Source organism: Hyaena hyaena, unplaced genomic scaffold, assembly GCF_003009895.1.
Source record: "Hyaena hyaena isolate Hyena2069 unplaced genomic scaffold, ASM300989v1 scaffold_291, whole genome shotgun sequence".
NCBI classification, from domain to species: domain Eukaryota; kingdom Metazoa; phylum Chordata; class Mammalia; order Carnivora; family Hyaenidae; genus Hyaena; species Hyaena hyaena.
Genome location: NW_024080921.1, coordinates 1,005,533 through 1,025,570, shown reverse-complemented (window position 1 = coordinate 1,025,570; position 20,038 = coordinate 1,005,533). Strand labels below are relative to the sequence as shown.

General features: G+C 35.0%; 1 protein-coding gene across 7 annotated transcripts in view; it reads right to left on the bottom strand.

Annotated features, from left to right (window-relative positions):
* HEATR5A (HEAT repeat containing 5A) overlaps nt 1-20,038 on the bottom strand; it is a 117,430-nt gene that overhangs the window by 71,671 nt on the left and 25,721 nt on the right. For 6 of the 7 annotated variants that reach the window (XM_039247134.1, XM_039247136.1, XM_039247138.1 and 3 more), the window contains 8 exons: nt 17,763-17,923; nt 16,365-16,620; nt 15,593-15,748; nt 13,512-13,762; nt 11,258-11,369; nt 7,133-7,285; nt 6,060-6,159; nt 2,786-2,895 (listed from right to left, as the gene is read on the bottom strand). In XM_039247134.1, the coding sequence (XP_039103065.1) occupies nt 2,786-2,895; nt 6,060-6,159; nt 7,133-7,285; nt 11,258-11,369; nt 13,512-13,762; nt 15,593-15,748; nt 16,365-16,620; nt 17,763-17,923 (1,299 nt within the window). The remainder of the gene's footprint in view (nt 1-2,785; nt 2,896-6,059; nt 6,160-7,132; nt 7,286-11,257; nt 11,370-13,511; nt 13,763-15,592; nt 15,749-16,364; nt 16,621-17,762; nt 17,924-20,038) is intronic. The other variant, XM_039247135.1, reaches the window with a different exon arrangement.

Genomic DNA, 20,038 nt, shown 5'->3' with positions numbered 1-20,038 from the left:
TCTCCCCCCTCCCCCCCACACCCATGAGTCCTCAGTTTGTTCTCAGCATTCAAGAGTCTCTCATGGTTTGCCTCTCTCCCTTTCCCCCACCATTTCTCCTCTTCTTCTCCCCCATGGTCCTCTGTTAAGTTCCTCCTAATCCTCCTATATGTGCAAACATATGATATTTCTCCTTTTCTGCCTGACTTATTTTCACTCAGCATAACACCCTCAAGGTCCATCCATGTTGCTACACATGGCCAGATTTCATTGTTTCTCATTGCCATGTAGTATTCCATTGCATAGATAAACCACATCTTCTTGATCCATTCATCCGTTGATGGACACTTAGGCTCTTTCCATGTTTTGGCTATTGTGGAGAGTGCAGCTATGAACATTGGGGTACATGTGCTCCTATGCCTCAGCATTTCTGTATCCCTTGGGTAAATTCCTAGCAGTGCTATTGCTGGGTTCTAAGGGAGTTCTATTGTTACTTTCCTGAGGAACCTCCACACTGTTTTCCAGAGGGGCTGTACCAGTTTACATTCCCACCAACAGTGTCGGAGGGTGCCCGTTTCTCCATATCCTCGCCAGCATCTAGAGTTTTCTGATTTGCTCATTTTAGCCACTCTGACTGGCGTGAAGTGGTATCTCAGTGTGGTTTTGATGTGTATTTCCCTGATGAGGAGGGATGCTGAGCATCGTTTCATGTGTCTGTTGTCCATCTGGATGTCCTCTTTGGAGAACTGTCTGTTCATATCTTCTGCCCATTTCTTCAATGGGTTGTCTGTTTCTCGGGCATGGAGTTTGGTGAGTTCCTTATAGATTTTGGATATTAACCCTTTATCTGATATGTCATTTGCAACTATCTTTTCCCATTCTGTTGGTTGCCTATTAGTTTTGTGGGTTGTTTCCTTTGCCGTGCAGAAGCTTTTAATCTTGATGAGATCCCAATATTTTTGCTACAAGAGCAATTTCTTACTATGTCTTATAAACTTACTTTTTGACAACCCACTGTGCCAAATGATATCATTATAACTTTAAGTTTCTGTTTTGTTAGGTGACCAGGTGGCTCAGCTGGTTAAGTGACCACTCTTGATCTCAGCTCAGGTCACGATCTTGCAGTACATAGGGGATCTATACTGGGCACTGTGAAGCCCGCTTGGAATTCTCTTTCTCTGCCCCTCTTCCCCACCCCCACCCCCCATTCCTCCCCTACTTCCATTATTTACTACATATATGTTCTTGAGTTGGTTTTTATAAATTCTCTGTGCCTTTATCTGTCAAATGAGGAAAATATAACTAGCTAATTGTATTTATGCTAAGATAAATGATATAAATAACATATATAATCTATACCACAGTGTCTGTCCTATAGAAATAATTCTTTTGATACAGTTTCTAGGAAAGACGATGTACCAATTTTTTCCCAGTTCTTCTTATACTAAACGATTACTTCATATCAAATATTTTGCTAGGTACATCTGTGAACCAGCAAGAGAGGCAGTGGGAACAATACCACTCACATAATAATAAAGGTCAAAACAGAAATTACATGTTACAGGTTTTAACTAATGTGGTATATAATATGCTGTATTTATTTGCAGAATAAGGATATAAGCCAAAGAAGTATTTTTAAAGGGAGCGGATTTGAAGTCACAATCAACTTAATATGTTTGGCTGAACATTATTAAGACTCTTAAAACAAGCATCTTTTTTTTTTTTTAATTTTTATTTATTTCTAGGGGGGAGAGAGAGAGAGAGAGAGAGAGACAGTATGAGCAGGGGAGGGTCAGAGAGAGAGGGAGTCACAGACTGAAACAGGCTCCAGGCTCCAAGCTGGCAGTAAGCACAGAGTCCGATGCGGGGCTCGAACCCACGAACCGTGAGATCATGACCTAAGCGAAAGTCGGATGCTTAACTGACTAAGCCACCCAGGCGCCCCTAAAACAAGCATCTTGAGTCTTTCTCAGTAGCAATATATTTTCTTCAAGCTGTGCTTTAAATTTACAAGAAAGGTTTTAGGACTATTTTAAAATAGGGGCAAGTTTATTTTACAAATCATAGCATGCCAGTAATCTAAAGTTGTATTTGAATCCAATAAAGTCAAAACCTACACCCTAAACATAATAAAATCAATCATACCTTGGTAGCTCAGTACTTTTTTAAATGTACTTGAGAGAGAGCACAGTGAGGTAGGAGCAGAGAGAGGGAGACAGAGAATCTCTCTGATACAAGTGGGCTCTGTGCGGACAGTAGTGAGCTGGATCTGGGGCTCAAACTTGCAAACCACGAGTTCATGACCTAAGACAAAGGTAGATGCTCAACCACTGAGCCACCCAGGTGCCCCTTGGTAGTTCATTATTAAACTTCTATCTGGGAAGAGTAAAGAATGGAAGAGTGGAACAGAGTATGTATAGCAGAAAACTACTATAGAAAGAAAGTAGGAATGGCCAAATGTCTAATAGACTTACATTAAATATTCTGTACCAAAGACCAGAGTAGAATCAAGACCAAGCTTTGTGACTCATTCTCTTCCACACAGTGGAACTAGGGTCATTTTTTCCCAGAGGAGAAAAGAAAGCAAGACATTAAAAAATAGGCTTAGAAATTTTTTTTTAATTCACTATATAATGGTCAACACAATGGTTAAGATTGAACTCCCTAAACCTCCTAGAAATAAGACACTAAATAAATGCCATATCATTCATTCATTCATTCATTCATCCATTCATCCATTCATTCAGGTATTACTTTCCAGGCACTGTTCTGGCCACAAACAAAACATTTGGTTTAAAGCACATACCTTCATAGGTTTCAGGAGGTAATAAAATCAATAATTCATAAAGCTTCTGTCTATAAACTATTGATGGTGTTTTCAAAGGACTTCCATATGTTTTATGCACTGAAGAAAGCCTTCAAATAAAACAAAAGTGTATCTTAAGTGTGTAAGTTATATAACATATAAACACTGAACAGGCTGACATATAAATGCAAGATAACTACACATATTTTTAGTAAACATGAGTGCTCCTTTTATATTTCTTTTTATCCTTTTTTTTTTTTTAAAGATTATTTATTTTGAGAGAGAGAGAGCGTGCTCATGTGTAGAGAGGGGCAGAGAGAGAGAGAGAGAGAGAGAGAGAGAATCTCAAGGAGGCTCCGAGCCACCAGTGCAGAGCCTGATGTGGGGTTTGAACTCACTAATTGTTATATCATGACCTGAGTTGATACTTGGAGTCAGACACTTAACTGAGCCCCCAGTTGTCCCTTATTCAGCTTTAAATGGTAGTAATCTAGTTAGCATATGTGGGGAAAGAGAGACTGAATAAATATTATAAAGGGAGAAATCCACAAGAATCTACAAATAAATGTTTAGTTCAGGAGAGTTTAGCAAGGTGGCTGGATATAATCTTAATTACATTTTTATATAATAGCAATAAATAAATTATACATATATACACTCTCCCACTACCATATACTTATTTGAAAAATGCAATGAAAAATATACAGTATATGGGAATAAATTTTTAAAAAGACATATAAAGACCTTTATTTTGATTTGTTAATTACTAAAGAGGAAAATCTATAGACCTAAGTGCTTTCTTAATTTAAGGAAAAAAAGGAATTTACATATTTTAACTTAAGAGAGTAAGTAATAATTTAAGTAACAAAAAGACTTACTATATTTTATCATCTAATAAAGCAGTATTTAAAAAAATTCTTGGAGTGCCTGTGGCTTAGTAGAACATGTGACTCTTGATCTTGGGGTCGTGAGTTCAAGCCCTACACCGGGTGTAGTGCTTGCTTACTTACTTACTAAAACCAACCAACCAACCAAAGAGACATATAAGAATTTAATAGAAAAAAAATATAATTTGTAAAGGATCTCAATAATAGTTGAGGTGAGGGGCACCTGGGTGGCTCAGTCGGTTAAGCATCTGACTTTGGCTCAGGTCATGATCTCATGGTTCATGGGTTTGAGCCTCGTGTCGGGCTCTGTGCGGACAGCTAGCTCAGAGCCTGTAGCCTGCAGCCTGCTCCAGATTCTGTATCTCCCTTTCTCTCTGACCCTCCCCTGCTCATGCTGTCTCTCTCTCAGAAATAAATAAAACATTAAAAAAAATAATAGGGGAGATGTGTTTGATTATTGTAAAAATACCAATTATCTTCAAATTTATCTAGAAACTCAAATGTAATTCCAATCAAATTTCAACAGGCTACCATCATAAGTGTAAGAAGGGTCAAATTATGCCTAAAGATAAATAAGGCCAACAAGCTTGCTCTAACAGATACTAAAATTTATTAGATAATGTGGTTATAGGCCCAGAAATGGGGACCAAAGAACATGGAAATAGACCGTGTGTATGGGAATACAATATATGACAGAGGTGAAGGGAAATTGCTGGAGCTAATGTGGATTCTTTAGTAGGAATGGGACCATCTGTTGTCCATATTAAAAAATAAAATAAAATTGGATCCCTACCTCACTCCAAACACAAACATCAATTCCAGATGGATTAAAGACTTAAATGTGAAAGACACAACCTTAAACATTTTAGAAATATAAGAAAGTAACTTTATAAATCTGAAGAAAGATTTTTTAAAGAAAAAGACAAAAAATAACTACCAAAAAAAGACTGATAAATTTCACAGTTAATATATGTTCATCAAAAAACTATTTTACCTAAAAATAGGTAAAAACATGCATGAATAAAGATTTCCTAGAAGGGGAAATACTGAGTAATAATAAATATATAAAATGACAAATAATCAGGAAACAGATATAGACATTAAAATCATAATGAGACACCAACTTATGTCTACTGGAAAGCTAGAAATGATGTCTGAGTAAATGTTAGTGAGGAAGTGAAGAGTGAAGAGTGAAGGCTACTCACATACACTATTGGCATAAATATATAAGAATTTTGGAAAATATGTAATTTGGATATTTCACTGACAGAATTAGGATAAGTTAAATACTCACACAATTAATTATTATATAGCAACCAAAATGAATGAACAAACTTACTCACAGATGAAGTTTAGAAACATAATAATGAGTAAAAAAAGTTAAGTCTCAGAAATAATATACTATATGCCTGATTAAAACCAAGCAAAACTAAACTAAACACTGTTTAGGGAGACTTATATATGCGATATACTTTTTAAAAATGCAAAGGAATGACAAGTATAAAATTCAGGATAGTGATTACCTCTAAAGTAAAGAGTAAAGACTGGTATTAGAAAGGAAGTCACAGATAACTTCAATAGTACTGCTAATGTTCCAGTTAAGGGTAGCTAAAACTGGCCTACCATCTGTTTTTGTAAATCAAGTTTTAGTGGAACACAGCCACATTCGCTCCTTTTAGATTATCTATGACTGCTTTTGAGCTACAACAGAGTTGAGTAGATGCAGCAGAGACTGTTTGGCCTGCAAAGCCTACAATGTTTATAATCTGGCCCTTTACAGCAAACATTTGCTTGCTAATCCTTCCTCAGCTTGTGCTGGATTCACAATGTTCATTTTATTATTATGCTTTGTAAGCCAGACCTTAAATGTATTTTCCTGTAATACGCTAAATTTTATGTCACTAAATATTTTCTGGAAGACTTTCTTTATACATTATACTAAGTTAGAAATTATAAGTGCTCTTGATATATATTGTATTTTCTTTATGTTTAAGTCAAGTGTATGAAAAATAAAAACAACAAAAAACTAAAACTGTTAACAAGCATCTGGTTCTTATGAACACAGAATAGCACTAACAAACCAATAAAATGCATACCTGAAAAGGTTAACAGGCTTAATATTTAATTTTTCGGTTAAATCTTACTGTTAGGAAGATATAATATCCACCAAGTAACTTTCCTTCCCTTTTAATATGTATTTTTCTTTCAAGATCCTAGCCTAAAAAAAAAAATCACGTGACTAAATGTTTACCTTCCACTGCAAAAGGAAAATCATTCACCAACCATACAAACTTGGGCTTATTAATGTACTAAACAGGTATTACATAATCCGACAGTAACTGACTGCTATTAAAGAATGTTATAAAATCTGAATAGCAGATCCTTACTGAGTTAGCAAATCCACAGCACAAGGAAGTGGTGGAAGAAGACGCTGAATTACTTCCCCAGTAAGGAGATCACCACAGTGGGAAACAAAACTCTTGATAGCTGAAAAACAGAACAGATTTTTACTTGGCAGAGTGTAATGAACCATGAAAAAAAGCATTCAATTATGGAATAGTATTTTGCATTTTTATTAGAGGAATAAAGAAATGTGCTAAAAACAAAAAATTCTTGAAACTCTAGTACAAAGAGGAAGCTAGGGTCTTTTCCTCTAATCAAGCTGAAAACAAAACAAAAACCAAAAAACAAACAAATAAAAAAACCAAAAAACAAAAAACAAACCAGTTCCTAGTATCACTAAAGAAACCAAAAAAATCAAGTTAACAAAATGTTGCCTTCCTGGGGTTTATTTGGCCTCTGAACTGAATTAGCTTAGAACCTCAAGTTTGCCAGTTCTACACTAATTCCACAAAACTATGATGACTTCTGAGTCAACAGTTAGGTTCTTATAGGTGTTACAAGAAACACTTAAGTTTTTAGAAGGAGTTATTTCATATTTAGAATAAAACGAATATTGTAAAGTTAGAATGAATTTCAAGATGAATTTCAAAACTGTCTTTATTTTTTAGGAGTAAAAATGCCAGGAATAAAAAATAAAACCCAAATCAATGTTTCCATATCTTTCCAGAAATACTGTTTTCTTAGTTCAAATATTCATCGTAGATACTATTTTTAAATGGCTCATATACTATAGGAGGGTCCAACTTTCATCTATAAAAAACTAAATGGAAATCATACTTAATCAAATCCAACCCTAGTATTTCTAAAAAGAGGAATGAGTGCTACTTAAGACAAAGCAACCTTGACAGTTCGCAGCTGGATCACACCTAAGAAAACGCACATTATCCTAAGGATCAGAACGCTAATACTTGGTTTACTGCATATCTGTTATAATCACTAACTATGCTCAATTACAAAAATACTATAAGTAGATATTTTCACCATTAAAGATATAAATACGTGGAAAGAGTGGGAAAAAGCCAAAGGAAAGGGAAAAAACAGAGCAAACTTGACCTACCACAGAGCGCACCAGCTCGTCCTTCCAAGGTTACCTGCCATGTAAATGAATCTCCTCGACTCTTTTCTGTTTCTAGATCTTTAGGAGACACTGGAAAAACACACTTCCACAACAGCAGAACTCGAGCAAGGTGATGACTGACAACCGCAGGACCTGTAATTTATTCAACCTGTCACTTATAAAAGAACCCAAAATGTTACTCTTTAAAATTCAATTAGTAAGGAGGAACTTCTCTCTTCAAATAAACGTATTTTAATCCACTACTGCAATCTGCACCTTTTCTTACCTTCTGTTTCCAAAAAATGTGCTACCAGCATGAATTGCTATCTGAAGGCATAGAGTACAGAGAGAAGAAACAAGGAACACTGAACTATGTGCTCTAGGGTCAGCTCTTTCACTAGTGCTGTGACCTGGAGATTCAGTTTTTTTAACTATGAAATGAAGTTAGCACCACCTGCACTACTTGTCTTCAAGGGTTTGTAAAATCCAAATGATAGACCACACCTTATAGTACTCTGAAGAACTGTACTGTATCGTGTAAATCCAAGGTACTACTGTTTGGGTAACAAATAGCATTGTATACTGAGAGTAATGAAACTTTTGAAAGCAACTTGTTCCAGGCCAAATATCAGATGTGACATATCTGACAGGACTTAAAAAAAAAAAAAAAAAAAAAAGACTTCAGGTCAGTAACATTTATGAACTGAAAGATCATTAAATACACAAAGTCAGTAATGAAAGGCAATGTACAATGACAGCATCTTACTTGAGAGCATCAAATAAAGAAAAAAGAAAAACTAGTTAGTACAAAAAAAACCAAACACAGCTTTTCTCAAAATTATTTTCTTTAAAATTATGAGTTATCTTAAAGTATCTTATAAGTACTCCCTATTTCTTATTCCTATGTTGTGTACTGCATGTTTTTCTTCTGTAGTAAGGTAGCAAAGCACAGAACTAATAGCATTGGGTTCTGGAAGACCAGGAGGTAAATACCCTGGTCCATCCAATTTATTAGCTGTGTAAACTTGGGTAAGTAACTTAACCTTTTTGTGCCTCAATTTCCTTATCTATAAATGTAATAATAACTGCATTTACTTCACTGGACACTTCCTGAGCCGTATATGAGTTTATATATCAAACAGTGTTTGACTCATGATAACCGTTTATATGATGTTTGACATTAGACCATTATTGTTCAAAATTTGCATATGAAGAGATGAGCTAATGGCAAAATGAAAGGGCAACCAATCTTTTGCCCTTTTCTATGCATTCAATTTATAGTAGATAAAATATAATTAATTTCTTCATTTTTCTACTGACCTGCTTTTTAGGAAGAAGCCATATGCTAACTCCTACAGCATAATTCAAAATAAGCCTAATTCTTTACTCTTTGCTCACTACTTTCTTTGACAAAGTACTCCTAAGAAAACCCCAAGCACTGTAATAAAATAAGGAAATCAGAATAAGGCCATTAAGAGTAAGTAATCGTAAAGTTTGTGTGTGTGAGTGCATATATGTGCGCACACACATATTGATATGTACTGGGCTGTGGGAAAAGAGGAAATTCTGAAAAGAAAATTTAGATACAAAAAAAAAGTGTAGAGTCACTGAAAATATCCATAGTTGACATGTTTCATAAATATTTGCCATTATACCGTTAAGATATCTAATAGTAAACAGTGTCTTTCTTACAAAGGGCTCAAGATAATGTCATTTCAGAGACATATATGAATAAAGTTGAGTGTGTAGTAATTAAAAAGACATAAACAAGAGTAAGTTTATTCACACCAAGAATAACACACCTAACAAAACCCACAGACTTTATGAGCCACCCACAGATCTCTAAGCCATGTAGATATCTACAAGTGAATCCAAGTTATTGCAGGTGGCATCAGATAAAGTGGGAAGTATAGCAAAAAAGTTTAAAAAATGTTGTAGATCACATCTGAGAAATGGATTTGAGTGTGGTCTATTTGACTTTACATTAATTCAGAATAGTGAATATATTTACAGTAATAGAAACTATAAATGGTAAAGGAAATGCTGAATATGCAAAAAGGTGTTAAAACTGCAAGACAAAAATTAATGAAGCCCTCAGATGGTCTACATATCATTTCCCATAAAAAAAGAATCAAGACTTCTTGGAAAATGACTAGTTGCAAGCCTAGGGCAGAAAATGTAATGTAAAAGCTGGGACATCTTGTTCTGCCAAAAATAAACGAATATTACAATAATGAATGTTATCAAAGAATACTGGGTTCATGTCGAAATGATACATGAACCAGCTTGAAGGGGCTTCCACTGACAATTTGATGATCAAAAGGAATAATGACTGTAATGGATTGAAATACATAAATATATAAAAAATCTATGAGTTCATAATGATACTTAAGAGTAAAAACCTCACTCTAGGTTTTTACTGCTGCTCGGTTACTAGCAATATATTCTAAAAATTGATAATAAAGCAAAGTAATAATGCATAAAATAATAGAATAAAACCCAAGAAAACAGTAATTAGTAACACCAATTTAAAATTTTAATCCTTTTTTGTATGTTAATTGTAATTATGCAATAAAATACGATGTACTACTCTCTTTCTTTAAAAGAGAAGGGATTTCTTGTAGTCGTCTTCCAATGGAATTACTTTGTTCTGAAAAGTTTTGATTATTGAAATACTGCACTTATTAAGCAGTTTATTTCCTCCTTTAATTAACCAAGATCATCAATATGGCAGGCAAGAAACATCCAGCCAAAAGCAAATAAAAGTTTGACCACATTATCCTCATCACACGGTGAAATGATGACCTATGTCAGGGGCCTAATTTTCTGTAAAGGGCCAGACAGTAAACATTTTTGGCTTTGAAAGCCATATCGTCTCTAGCAATGACTTAATTCAGCTATTGTAGGGCTTAAAGGCCACAGACAATGTAAAAACTCTTCTTAGCTCGCAGGCTATATAAAATAGAAGGCAAGCCAAATTTGGCCCATCGGCTGAACCCTGATGTAGTCCAATAAATCTCTTTAATCATAATAAGAACATTACTTAAAGTGGTTTTTTTTTAAAATTTATTTCTGAGAGAGAGAGAGAGAGAGAGAGAGAGAGACAGCGTGAGCAAGGGAGGGTCAGAGAGAGAGAGGGAAATACAGAATCTGAAATAGGCTCCAGGCTCTGAGCTGGCTGTCAGCACAGAGCCCGACGCGGGGCTCAAACCCACGACCCGTAAGGTCATGACCTGAGCTGAAGTCCAACGCTTAACTGACTGAGCCACCCAGGCGCCCCCAAAGTGGTTCTTCATTCGTGACTGCTTATTTTAATTTAAGCTCCTTTTATTTTTTTAAGGGAGTATTCCTTTTTTTCTAAGTTTATTCATTTATTTTCAGAGAGAGAGAATCCCAAACAGGCTCTGTGCTGACAGCTTAGATTCACAAATCCATGAGAAAATGACCTGAGCTGAAACCAAGAGTCAGACACAACTGACTGAGCAATCCAGGTGCTCCAATTTAAGCTCCTTTTAGATCATATTACTTCAGAGGTGTCAAAAAGATTTGGTTAAATCCAGCCACAACAAATAATATAATATAGAGATTTAAAATACAACTTTAATAAAGTAAAAAAAAATTGAGTTTCAAAGTTATAGGATGCAAATATAATAGTCATGACCATAAAATACTTAACTGATTTTTAATAATGAACCCTATCCCCTTCAAGTATCTTATGAGCATTACCAATTCTCAAAACAATTATAGAATTGGATTTACAGGCTATGGTATGGTCTCTTGCCAACCCTTACATTGTGGAAATTTTTTTTCTTGAAGATGGATGTAAATGATTTTTGTAAAAGTCAGAGTCATTCAGAATTAAGCCTGAACTGGCTTATCCTAACAATGCTCATAAACTGGTCTTGAAGAGAATTTCAAATAAGGAGATCTGAAAACATTTTGAGGAATGCAATTAATATATGGCTTCCTAAGGTGACTGCTAGAAGAAAAATATTTGTACAGGTAACTTAAATTCTGGCATATATTAAAAATTAAGTCTCCTCAAATCATACATTACAGTATTTTACGTCCAGAAAACACAAAGTACTTTACAGTTACGTAAACCTTCTACAAGACTGTCGTTACCTAACGTCATCAGAGCAGCAATCAACAACCATCCAGCCTGTGTGCGCTGAGCTGAAAGGCGACTGTTTTGAGCAGCTGAACACAGCAAATCCTCTGCTAGTGTCATAATAATCTATTTACATGGAAAAGAATAAGGTAAAAGAAATAAAGCATATCAATTTATGTTAATGGCTAAATGACAACAACTACCAATCTCTTGAAAAATGAACTCTTACATATGACAAGTAAAAGTGATAAAGAACTGTCAATCATGTAGGCTGTAACATAGGACAGCACATCATAGAGAAAACTACAAAAACTGTTATGTTTTAAGGTTAAATACTGGCTATTAGGTTGTATACAGCAACCCTGTAATTGTTTGCAGAGCACATATGAGGACATTGTACAATTGTTCAAGTTAAGGTATACAGAGTTTGAGTTTATTTTTAGTTTTAAGCAATTACCTTAAATCTGTAATTACCAGAAAAAGTTTCATTATAGGAATCTGCTTTTTTAAAAATCTGCATACTACACTTTGGTACCTGAGTTACTGAAAATCTTTCCAGAGGCAGTATACTATAGAGGTTAAAAGCACTCAAAATAGTCTCACATTGAAGTGAGTTTCACATGAGACTGCGATTCATAAAAATGTTTTATTTTAAAAGTCTATGGAATTGGCAGGAAAAACCAAATATTTCATATTTATGGATATGGATAATATATACTTATACAGTATAAAGGCCAACAGGCATCTTTATGTCTGAAAAAAATCTCTGTTAACAAACACTTCTAGAAAAGCAACAAGTATAAATCTTCTACACAGGAAGGCTTGTATATTTTAAAACAAGTAACAAAATAAATAAATAAATAAAACAACCAATCAACTAACTTATTACTAACTCAGTACAACATGCAGCCTATATAATCAATGGGTGACACTCAATAAGAACAGAATAAACCAATCCTTTCTGCCTGAATTAGTAAAATCTGAGGATATTAAATTTAATTATATACATGCAATGGCAATTTTTCCTTAGCAAGATATGATACGTTAGTTTAGAATATAACTAAAATAATAAGATAATAAATTTTGATGAACATCACCTCCCAAAGTTGTCAATCACCATACTCAAATGGTACTGGCAATACTCAAAACAGTTTTAGAACTTCTGAAGTAATGATATGCTCTTTTATAAAGCCTAAGCAGCAGATATAATACGAATAAGGACATAAGAGTGACAGTGAGAAAGCAAGGAACAATGCTGATTTATTTCTAAAAGCATACTTATATGTGTATAAGGCCTAGATTAAAAAGGCTTTCACTGTCAAGCAACATCCTCTGATAACTTACAATTCCCAGTTATTCAAGCCACTGCTGCCATTTTTTTGTTTTGTTTTGTTTTTTGATGCACACATGATCCCATCTTTGGTCAGTAGGAGGCTCTTAAGTTACCTTCTATATTCTTTTTAAATGAACACAGTAGTCTTTGATGACTTCCTTGTTCTCTGGCCTGATGAGATATTTCAGGTTTATATTGTGCATCTCCTGCCCCATTCCTTCATGGAGCCCTGACTCCTTTTTGCTAAAATGGGTTTTGAGCCATAATCCAAGCACTAGGGGTTTTCCTTGCTATCGTGTTGTGACTGCTTTTAGGTTTTGTCTCTGGAAAGTGAGGATTTGAGTATTTTTGAAAAAAAATATCAGTGCATAGTGATACTTTCCATTCAAATTTAACATATGGGGCTTTTACTTCCTTGATTTTACAGCTTCAACTCTCTTTTAATATGGAAAATCCTGATTCCTAAGAACATTAACTACTTTATCTTTATGAAAATTAATTTCAAAATACTATTACCAAAAATACTATAAACTATAAAATTATTTTTAAAAGTTTAAGATTTTTTAGCAGCTCTATTTGTCCTTTACAATGCAATTTTATTTTATATTTTTTACAATGCAATTTTAAATGCACTCCTATAGCAGAGCTAAATATATAGCAAAATAAAGCCTACAAGAATGAATTCTGTTACTAAATGGAGATATTTCCAATAAACAGCACAGAAAGCCTCTTGTTTATGTGTGCATAAGACATCTTTTACAATCCCTTCATTTTTCACAGCAATTATTTGATAATATTTAAAAATTATTTAAGTAGGTCAGCTTACTGGTCTGAAATTTGTCCCACATGGCTCTGACTGGGTGATACACAAGGCAGTGATGTTTTTAGGAAAACCTGGCAGCATCATTATCATATGTGGAGAATGAAACCATTACCTTGCCCTTTCCATGAGGAATTCCTAAAGGACAATGCTTCACTGCTCCCAATAAAGCTGCCACAGCAAAACTAAAGCCAGTCACTGCTTCGGGCGAAGACTTAAGTACAGTAAGCCGTTCCAGGCAACGGTCTAAAAGAGGTGTTAGGTAAGAAGGTAACGCCACAGCAATGCAGTGTAAACACCAAGCTGCTGCCAGTCGAACAGAAATGCTAGGATGCAGAATAACTGAAATGACACTGTCAAGAATGCCTGAAAGGACAAGAAAAAAAGACTTAGCTCTACAAATAAACTCACTTAGCCAAAAAATAGTCAAAAGAATAAACAGCCACATGGATATAAAATATATTATCTTTATCAAAAGACAAACCAGACTAAAAAAAGGTAACATGGTTATAATTTGTATACGTAACAATTACTTCTACTAATATGTCTCATGAAAATTGGTTTAAATTAAAACACAAAAGAAAAATTTTATTTCCTAAATAAGCCAATGCTCTGCTTTTTGATCTTGAGACCATTATTCATTTATTAATATTAAAAGTTATCAATAGGGGCACCTGGGTGGCTCAGTCGGGTAAGCTTCCGACGTTGGCTCAGGTCATGATCTCACAGTTCAGGGGTTTGAGCCCCGTGTCGGGCTCTGTGCTGATTGCCAGCTCAGAGCCTGGAACCTGCTTCACATTCTGTTATCTCCCTCTCTCTCTCAGAAATAAATAAAAACATTTAAAACAATTAAAAAAATAAAAATAAAAAAAAGTTATCAATAAATAACAAAAACACCTTTAAAAAAATGTCACACTATGTTCCATCCTCTTCTTTTTAAAAAAATCTCTTTTGGCATATTTATCTACATAATTAGTTTGCTTCCTCTGTGCCATATCATGCTTCTCTGAGAAAAAAACGTTAAATAAAACTGAGGCTTTGTTAGGTCCTCAGTGGTCTACTAACCAATTATGAAGACATTGGAGTATCACTACCAGTAAGAATACATGTCTATATTTTTGCTGTAATTCAACATATAACTTCATCGAAATATGTAACAGTTCATGTTGACTGTTACTTCAATAATATGGGATAAAGAGCTTACAAACTAAATATAATGTAAACTTCAGTCAGCAGGAAATACATATCATAGTCAAAGGACAAAAGCCATCAAAAGTGATTTTTTAAAAATAATTAAATAAAAGCCCACATATTCTATGATTTCATTTATATGAAATGTCCAGAAAAGGCAAATCCATAGAGACAAGAAGTAGACTAGTAGTTATCAGGGGCTGGAGGAAGGGAAATGGATAGGGACTGCTAATGGGTATAGGACTTCTTAGGGTGATGAAAACATTCAGCAATTAGTGGTGGTAGTTATATAGCTCTGTGACTATACCAAAACCACTGAATTGTATACTTCAAAAGGGTGAACTTTTTGGTATATGAATTCTCTCTCAAAGAGATTAATTTTCCAAGAGAGTAAGAAAATGGAGACTGCTTGAAAGGAACTTTGAGGAAGTGAATTACTTGTATCATACAGAAACTCATGTCTTCACTGCAGAAGAGAGAGGAGTTGAGGTTTGCTTCTTTCTTCTATGTTATCTTAAATATCTCCAGAAAGGGAAAACTAAAGGGGTGACTTAGAGAAAAACCTTTAATTATGAAAGAAAAAGCTCAAATATATACTGATTTTCAAAAAAAAAATTTTAATGTTTTATTTATTTCTGAGAGAGAGATTGACAGCATGAGCAGGGGAGGGTCAGAGAAAGAGAGGGAGACACAGAATCTGAAACAGGCTCCAGGCTCTGAGCTAGCTGTCAGCACAGAGCCCAATGCAAGGCTCGAACCCATGAACTGTGAGATCATGACCTGAGCCAAAGTCGGATGCTTAACCGATAGAGCCACCCAGGCACCCTAAATATATACTTACACTTAAAAATCTTGATTATATATACTTCATAAAACATCTCTAACAAATCTATAATGGAATCTATAATAAATGAGCTATATGAAGGAGACCCTCTTCCTTGGAAAAAAGTTGTTTAGAATAAAAGTAGACACAAGGTACACAGATGAGTCACAAACAACACATACCTGCACTTGAATCCTGCAGCAAAGGTGCAGCTGTGGTGCCAAGACTGTATATGAGATTCCCAAGTTCTTGTAAAGCACACACCAGCGTGTGCTGGCTGGCTGTTACATCTGTGGAGCCAAGCCGTGTCTCCACATTACCATCACTCATTGAAGCATCTGACAGCAAAAGAATTAACTACACATCAATGTTTTAAGAAAATATATTACAGGGGTGAGTGTTAGGAGTACAAAATATAAGTGTAAAAATTAATACCTCCACTCTCTATATATGAAACTCTTAAAGCAGTTAACTGAAATTCTAAAATGGGGACATGAATTAATTGAGATAGAAATGAACTAATGTAAACAACAGAGGTCAAGCAATCTGACCATCCTTAATTTCTTATAGCAAGTGGCAATGAAAGGGAGAACTCATGGAGAACTAGAAAATATTTCAATTTTATTAGTATACAAGATAAACAGAGTGGACTTAAACTACTAAAGGAATCGAGATGAATGGACTGTTTCAAAACACTGTTATCAACTTCTAGAGCAAGATTATCAATTCTGAGGAATTATCATTACCAGCCTTTAAGGCTTAACATATACATGACAGTTCTTACCAAATGAGATAATTCATCTCTCATCTGTGTATTGACAACCTTGCTCTAAATCTACTGACCTCCATTACAAAAGTGTTTTTTGTATTAATGTAGTAATATACCAGTCTAGCTTTTCCAAAAAGACAATTCCTTCAGTGCTGTTAAAACAGAATGTTGTAGTAGATGCATACCTACAACTTTCTTTAACTTGCAGATAGCCTGGCAAATATCCTTGGCAGCAGCAATTTGAGCTTTTTCTCCAAGAAGGCCTCCTACAGTAGCTCGAAGGATAAATGAAACACAACGGCGACCACAGACAGCATCAGACTGAGTCTGCGTGGCTTTAGGGTGCGACTGTGACACAAGGCTTAGGATATGGGAAAGAAAGGCAGCAAAATTCTTCTCTAGCCATGTTCCTCCTAGTGTTGAGACAAACACCACATAAGCCTAAAAAAGGAAAGAGTTTTAGCTTCAAAATGAAATCTCAATACATTAATATTTTCTTTTCCACAAAACATAAATTGTTTCTTTTTACTCTTTCCACATTTTCTGTTTATTAAGCCAAACATGAAGTACACAGTCTTTCAACTGGGATTTCATTTATCTGCATTTTTTATTTTGGTCAGACTGTGCAAAGTTGCAGGATGGTCAGCAGAGCCAGCCAAAACGCAGGATGTGTCTCTGGCTACTCTGAACAAGTTCAAGCTCTTTAATATGCTGAACAAGAAAAGGCAAATCAAACACGAACACATTCTAAGAATTAAATATATTCCAACACTGTAACTCTAAGGGGTTTTAGTTCTAGAAATGTGAAAGGAAGCTTAACAGTGATGAGTCACTGCTTTTTATTTTCATGAATGTTAATGGCTGGTCTTACTCCAGAGATACAAAGCCAGTAGCTTTCTTATTTAATCTGTTCTTTTAGAAACATTCAGTTTACAATTATACTGGGACATCGTACATTTTCAAGAACTCTAACATCTGTATACAGTATAAAACAATGAGGACATATGTGAATTTAAAAAAAGGCAACAATCACTTTGAACCATAATGGCATTTACAAAACAAAATAATTTAGAGACCTCTGTGTTGCTTTATTCTAAGATATTTTCCTAAATTTATCTTAGATTATATGCTATGATTTTTACTGAGGAGTTGAAACCATATACAATGGAAATACAATATTGCCCATACTGAATAATACGTACCTAACATGTACCTTAAACTGAAACTCTAAAAGCACACAAAAGCACACTGGAAAACATGTTAAACTCCAAGACACATGAAAGCACAAGGCCTAGAAACAAACGTTATTTGTATTTCAAAGGAAATAAAAATTTCCCATTATTAGGAACTGAAGACACACTGTGGGTAATAGCCTATTTCATTGGCTTTTAGGTAACTACAGTTCTCTTACTTGTAATCTAGCTTTTAAAGGGTGCTGTGGCCTTTCCATGTCTATTTTATAAATATGGGAACATAAGTGATGACTCTGCGCAGTATCTCTTATGCCTGGAATATATAGATACTAATATTCTCAGTAGAGGCCAGTGAGCATTACACATAGATAACTGATTGGTGACTCTAACCTGAGTAACTCCAACTCGAACATCCCTACTGACTGAACTGGTTCCTTTCAGCATATCTCCACTGGCTCGAAGAAATCCTGAACTCCCACGTAGAAACCCTGTTCCTAGTAATTCCAGAACTTCCTCCAGAGATACTCTGCGCATGCTTTGACGTGAGGCTGCTATAACAAAGAACAAAACAAAACATGTAATTTGTACTTTACAGACTATAATTTTAATGCATGACCTTGATTCGTATGGTTAACATGTTAACTGAAACAAAAATAAACTAAAAATCCAAGCAAAATGCAGAACTGACAGGACATTACACACATTAACACACAAACTTACGCAAGGGTTCAGAGGTCAAATCTGAAGTATCATGTCAATGACATCTTAAACACTAAGCCACTCTGAGATTATGCCCTACTATCCTCTTTTCCACAAAGTTAAAAGGCTAACCATCCTCTAAAATAAAAAACATAAACTGTCTTAATTTCCCACAAATGAAAATGCTATCGAATGCTTTAAAAATTCTTTTGAAATGTTACATGTTAACCAACATGTCCTATTTTTTTAAATTCTCAACTGCAGGTACAACTTTTTTTTATCCCCAGTCTGTAAAGAAATTAAAGCTAAATATTAGTAATCTGCTCAGTTGGCCCTTAGGCTACAATAACTAAGAGACTAGTTAGGGCAGAATGTTTACCTTCAAGTGTTTGCAATTTCACATAGTAAAATTTCTTTGTATGAATATCTAGGGAATAAGATCTCTTAAAAAAAAAAAAAAAAAAGAACCTGTTTTCTCCCTTTCATTCGTTTGAATAATGATGGTCATGAGCTCTGACACCATTACTGGCTCAAGTCATACAGAGTGGGGAAACAAACTTCCATTAATCAAAGTTATGAACAAAAAAATCTACTACTTAGCCTAAAGAGGAAGTAACCATCTGAAACAAATGAAAACCTATGTTGGCATTTGGGAGAAAAACATTAGTGAACAGTGTAACATCCATGTCCTCATGGATCATAAATCCTAGGAAGGAAAAAATAACATAATAAATGACTAAATATATAGTATACTAGACAGTATTAAGGCCATGCAAAAAAACAGAACAGCTTAGGAATACTGGGCAGAAGTTTTTTGTTTTCCAGTTTTATTTATTTTTGAGAGAGACAGAGAAAGAGAGAGAGAGGAGAGAAAGAGAGAGAGAGAGAGAGAGAGAATATGTGGGAAAGGCAGAGAGAGGGAGAGAAACAAAGAATCCCAAACTGGCTCTGTACTGTCAGCACGAAGCCTGATGTGGGGCTCGAACAAACAGAAGATCATGACCTGAGCCAAAATCAAGAGTCAGTTGCTTAAGTGACTGAGCCACCCAAGTCTGTCAAGTGTTTGTGATTTTATATAGGGTAATCAAGGTAGGATTCATTGGAAAGATGACATCTGAACATAGTTTGAGAATAGTGAGGGAATCAGGTATGCAGATATCTGGAGAAAAAGTGTTCTAGGCAGAGCAAATAGCTAGGGCAAAAAGGCCTTGAGGAAGGATACGATTCCCAACGGGTTCAAGTAGAGTTATATGAATAAAAGCCATGGAAGAAATTAGTATGAGACAGGCCAGAGTGAAAGGATGGGGAGAGAGAAGGCATTGGATCGTGCAGATTGTTATTATAATAAGGATGTGAATGAAATGAGTGGGTCCAATGATGGACCTTGAGCAGAGTAGTGATATAATCTGCCACTTTACTTCTGTGCTGAGAGAAGGAAACATACTAGAAGCAACTTAGTAATACAAGGAAGAGATGATGGTGGGTTAGACCAAAGTGGTTACAGAAAAGTGAAGTCAGATATACATATATATTTTTTTTTTTATTTGGAAACTTTTCAAAATTATGTTATAAAAAAAGCTGCAAGAATAGTAAAATAAACTCCCATGTACCTTTCACCTAGACTCACCATATTTTCCTTAACACTTTGTCATTTTTGAAAATGTGTATGGCTAGTTGTTTTACAGAATAGCACTCAATCTGAGTTTGTCCAGTATTTTCTTAGAATTTTTGGCAAGAGAACTACACAAGTAATGCCATAAGCCTTCTCAACGCATAACATCAAAATGCACTGTCAGTCTGTCCCTACATTGGTGTTATGATCTTTGAACATGTAAATGAGGTTTGACTGCCAGGTCTGTGCACTATAATATCAACTTTCTTCTTGTAATTACTATGCAACCTGTATGATGATCCTTTAAAGACAGTATAAATATGCTGTAACCCATCCAACAGTGTACAGAGAATTC